Below are 5,645 nucleotides of genomic sequence, written 5' to 3'. Positions count from 1 at the left end.
CACCAGCCATGGTGCGGCACCGCCGCAGATAATTTTGTTCCAACTCGGTTACAAACGAAATCGCCGATTCGTAGTCGACTAGTCGGCTCCATGTGGCTATAAAACAACGAACCATCTGCCATGAAACAGCAGCAACATCCATTCCGAGGATCGATCCCATCACTCACCCGCAACACCGTAGCCATAGGCAATCGCATCTCCGTGCGCAGCATCGCCGCGCCAGCGGTGGCGCTCATCTTCCTCGTGCTGCCCCTCGTCGCCGGCGCTGTCGAGACGCTACATCAAAACGGCAATAGCACGTCGTCCTTGTGAACCATCGGGCGACGAGGCTGCTTTCGCGCAAAATGCTCACCGTCAAGGCCGTCCAACCGAAGAAAGAACCCACCAGCAACAGCGGCGGCGCGAACCAAGACGGAGAGCCGCTGCTGCCGAGGGGCCTCGCGCACGACATGATCAACCTGGAGATGGAGTCCTCGTTGGTCGGAGACCCCGGGCGGAAGCACCAAGCCGCGGCGAAGCCCAAGAGCCTCCTGGTGATCCCCGTGGGGATCAAGAACAAGGAGGTGGTCGACAAGCTCGTCTCCAAGTTCCACGCCGACGACTTCACCATCATGCTCTTCCACTACGACGGCGCGGTGGAGCAGTGGGGCAACATGGAGTGGTCGGAGCGCGCGGTGCACATGTCCGCCAAGGGCCAGACCAAGTGGTGGTTCGCCAAGCGGTTCCTGCAACTGGACGTGGTGGCGGAGTACAACTACATCTTCGTCTGGGATAAGGACATCGAGGTCGATGCCTTCGACCCCGTTCAGTACCTCGACGTCGTTCGGAGCACTAGTAGAGAACTGACTTTCGATGTGCCCCCTTTTGTCCTAGTTTAAAGTAGGCTCTAGAGAAAACGGGGTGCGCCACGGTAGGGAAAAATGGAGGGGAGATTTACTCCCGGTTGGTATTTGCAACCGGGATTAAAGGCCCCCCTTTAGTCCCGGTTGTAATGGCTAGTTCCGGGGTGTCGGTGGCATGACCCTTTTGTCCCGGTTGGAGGCTCTAACCGGGACAAAAGGTTTACTCCTGGTTGGAGCCTCCAACCGGGAGTAAACTTTCAACCGGGACAAAAGGTGTTCCTTTTTGTCTTGGCTGGAGGTTTTAACCGGGATAAAAACTCAACCCCATTAAATACCTAGACAGAGGCCTTTCTTCCTCCTCCAGCCCGAGCCAGTCCACCACAAAGACAGAGAGCTCAGCTTCACCTACTCTCCGGTGGTGCCGAAGCAAGGGAGGTGCTGCCCGAATTTTTTTCCCTCATTTTCGTAGGAATTTCACTCAGCCAACACAAGTGTTGTGAAGGTTTGCTACTTCATCCTCGTGTTACGCTTTGATTTATGCTTTGGAGATGGAAAGTTTATTTGCTAGAATGTGATGAAGTACAAAATGGAGAGTTATTTTGAGCTAGAATGTGAGGGAGATTGATGTGTCATATATAGTATGTATTCTTGCAGTGGTTTAAGAATGATGCTATCTTGTCTAGACGGTTTATCTTATCAAATTCAATATGGTTTCTCAAATCCATACTTGTTGAACTTCCATGCCGTGTTCATCTCGGTGAGAATGTTCTCCGCCAAGCAGCAACGTATCTCAAGAAGGACGTTCGATTCTACGAGAAAGAGTGGATACGGACATCGTGATTGTGTCCCCTTTTCCGTAGAATTGAACCTCTTTCATGACGAAGTGCGGTGCCGCCCAGTTGAGAACATGCTCACCAGATGATCACGGTCTTCAAGTTCAACAAGTTCTGCAGGCATACCGTGGTCAACTTGGTATTCATGTTCTCCGTGGAGCAGCAACGGACGTCAAGGAGGAGGTTTGATTTTACGAGAAAGACCGGCAACAGACATCATGGAAGATTGTGTCCCCTTTCTCGTAAAATCGAACCTCTTCCATGACGAAGTACGGTGCCGCCCAGTTGAGAACATGCTCACCGAGATGATCACGGTCTTCAAGTTCAACAAGTTCTGTAGTGCTAAGGTAAGAATTTTTGTACATATATAGCTTTAGCTACTGGAGGAAGTGGCGATGGTGGGGGCGATCGTCGTTCCTCTTTCGGCAAGGGGAAAATCATAGTTGGCCCTCAGGATAAGCCGAAGAAAATAAGCACGTAGGACAAAGCAATGCTTCGTTATTTGCAGAAACGTCATGAAGAAGCTGTTGCCGCGGGTCAGGAACCTCCTTTTGGTGGTCGTTATGCTCCACCCTCAGTCCCGGGTGTTTCATGTCCACTTAGTACTACCGTTTTAGGCGGCACAAATAAACCACAGGATGAGGCTGGGTCAGCGGAACCTTCGTCTTCATCGCCCAAGGATGCTTAAAGTCCTCCTAGATAATAACCAGTGGATGGCTTGTTGTATTGTATCATGTTGTTTGAATCTTTAATTTAAATATGTGTATTTGTATCTATATCTAAACTTTCAGCATTATTTGCACTACAACGTTTGACATGCTTTCAATCGTGAATCAATTTTCAAGTGTAATCAATTTTCACGCGTAATCCATTTTCAAGTGTAATCAACTTTCACGCGTAATCCATTTTCAAGTGTAATCAATTTTCACGTGTAATCCATTTTCAAGTGTAATCCATTTTCATGCGTAATACGATGCAGTTGGACCGGCAATGGATGTATAATGCAGACAGACGGAGCAAGGTGTTCATTGATGGCTTGCATTATTTTCTCGAAGTGGCCAAAGAGAACAAGCCAGAGAATGGGTTCGTATGTTGTCCATGCTTCCAATGCAATAACAAGAAGGACTATTCAAAGGATTCCTGGGGGACTATTCACAGTCACTTGTTTATATACGGTTTCATGCCTAACTATTTGGTTTGGACCAAGCACGGTGAAAGAGGGGATGTAATGGAAGACGGCGAGGAGGAGGAGGAGGATGACAACATTCCGGACTGGGTTGCAGGCTAAGCTTTTGCAGATAGTACAATGGGCGAGGCTGATAAAGATTAGTTTGTAGAAAATGGCCCTACTGATGACCTTGGTCAGGTGCTACAAGATGCACACAGAGATTGCGAAACTGAGAAGGAAGCAGCAAAGTTGCAGTGCATGATAGATGATCACCAAAAATTGTTGTACCCAGATTGCCAACGGGGTCATAAAAAACTAGGTACGACACTAGAATTTGTGCAATGGAAGGCAAAAAATGGTGTGTCCGATAAGGCATTTCAGAGGATGTTGAACATTGTCAAGAAGATTCTTCCCGATAATAATGAATTACCGTCCATACCATACGAAGCTAAACAGATTATTTGCCCTCTCGGATTGGATGTTCAGAAGATACACGCATGCCCTAATGACTCTATCCTCTATCGTGATGATGAATACAAGAAAATGGATGCTTGTCCCATCTGCGAAGCGCTGCGGTATAAGATCAGGTGAGATGATTCTGGTGATGTCGAGGGGAAGTCTACCAAGAAGAGAGTTCCCACGAAGATGATGTGGTATTTCCCTATAATACCACGCTTGAAGCGCTTGTTCAGGAACAAGGCAAATGCTAAGTTGATGCGATGGCACAAAGAAGAACGTATGGAAGATGAGATGCTGAGACACCCCGTAGATGGGGCCAAGTGGAGATCAATTGATAGAGTATTCCCGGACTTTGAAAGTGAAGCAAGGAACATAAGGTTTGGTTTAAGTACTAATGGATTCAATCCATTCGGTGAGTTGAGTAGTGGCCATAGTACTTGGCCTGTGACCCTATGTATGTTCAACCTTCCTCCTTGGCTGTGCATGAAGCGGAAGTTCATTATGATGTCGGCGCTTATCCAAGGCCCAAAACAACCCAGCAACGACATTGACGTGTACCTAAGACCGTTGGTTGATGACCTTTTATAGCTCTGGAAGGAAAAAGGTTTACGTGTGTGGGATGAGGATAGACAAGAGATCTTTAATCTACGAGCATTGTTATTGGTAACCATCAATGATTGGCCTGCACTGAGTAACCTTTCGGGACAGACAAATAAGGGATATCGGGCCTGCACCCACTGTTTAGATGACATAGACAGCATGTATTTGAAGCACAAAGGTGATGGAAGGGAGGCTTGTCATCACCTTTGTACGACCTCGGGTCTTCTACCCTTTCGTCGGTCGAGAGGGCTAACAGTTCAAGATTCATTAATTAGTATGTAGTATAAACGTTGGCGTCAAACAATAGAAATTAACTCGCCGGAACCTTCCGCCACGGCAAGGTGTTGCTGGGGCTCAGGCTCTTCATTCCCATCGCCGGACATGTTGAGGAACATGTCCGCCTGAGTGCCCTCTTCATCGGGGTACGATATTGGAAGGTTGTCGCCACTACCATCACCAGCAATAATATGTTCCATGAGATACCTTGCGGTCTCGTCGTCTGCCATTTCAACTACTGATTGAAACATACATGGAATCATACATGACAGTCATGAATCATAGAACTGGATCATGAAATAGGAACCTCACACGAAATGAAACGTACATGAAATCACCTTAGTTACATGTACGTAAGGGTATATACATGAAATCATACAATAACATGAATCCCACAAAGTCTGGAATGTTTATACAAATTTCAACAAATTAGTAGTACTTTGTAAGAATTTTTACCAAAATTTCTACTAATTTCTACATATTTATTGGAATTTCTACAAAATTTCTACTAATGCCTAATAATTTTACAATAACATGAATCCCACAAAGTCCGGAATGTTTATACAAATTTCAACAAATTAGTAGTACTTTGTAAGAATTTCTACCAAATTTCTACTAATTTCTACATATTTATTGGAATTTCTACAAAATTACTACTAATTCCTAATAATTTGAATGAATTTCTACAAAATTTATCAACTGATTTTCTAACTAATCTACAAATATCTATTGATTTTCTAACTAATCTACTAATATCTATTCATTTTCTAACTAAAAATTAAAAAAGGCCCTTGCTGACGCAAGCAAGAGCCGTTCATTCCCGGCGCCAGTGCCGGCGGACCTTGCACGGTGCCTAGCTGGGCGACGAGGTGGCCGGGGCGGCAAGACAGCGGTAGCCGGGGTGGTGGGACGGCGAAGGTGGGGACGGAGCGAGGTGGCCGCAGCAACAACGGGCGGAGGCGGCCGGTGACGAGGGATGGCGGTGGCGCGCGCGACAGAGGCGGCGACGAGCCGCCGCGACGGACGAGGGCACGGCGGCAACAGAGGATGTGGCGTTGACGGAGGCGGCGACGAGGCCACACGATGGAGGCGGCCGGCGGCGACGAGGTCGAGGGGGCGCGACGGAGGACGATCGGAGGCGGGTCAGGGCGATGGAGGAGGAGGCGGTCCAGGCGCGGGCGAGGCGGTCAGGCGGCAGGACGACGATGGTCGGGGCGATGGGCGACGAGGATGACGGCGGCCGGCGAGGGAGGCGGATGGGCGGCGACGGAGCAGGCGGGAGGGCGCGGGATCTTGGCGGCGGTGAAAATTTAGCTAAGTGTCGTAACTGGCGTGGGGTGGGGGTAGAAGAGGGGTTTTATCCCCCTTCCCTTTTATCCTGATCCGTAATTGAACCCAGGACTAAAGGCCCTTTTGTCCCGGGTGCCAACACCAACCAGGACAAAAGGGTCCCCCCTTTTATCCCGG

The 5,645-nt window shown here is 48.4% G+C and overlaps 1 protein-coding gene across 1 annotated transcript; it reads left to right on the top strand.

Moving 5' to 3' along the window:
* The first annotated feature begins 344 nt into the window (after positions 1–344).
* Positions 345–878, top strand: LOC101770494. The gene has a single exon (XM_004959141.1). The coding sequence runs from the start codon at positions 345–347 to the stop codon at positions 876–878; it is 534 nt and encodes a 177-aa protein (XP_004959198.1).
* Positions 879–5,645: the final 4,767 nt, after the last annotated feature.

Source organism: Setaria italica, chromosome II, assembly GCF_000263155.2.
Source record: "Setaria italica strain Yugu1 chromosome II, Setaria_italica_v2.0, whole genome shotgun sequence".
NCBI classification, from domain to species: domain Eukaryota; kingdom Viridiplantae; phylum Streptophyta; class Magnoliopsida; order Poales; family Poaceae; genus Setaria; species Setaria italica.
Note: the sequence above shows the minus strand (reverse complement) of the source record. Positions and strands in the feature narration are given on the sequence as shown.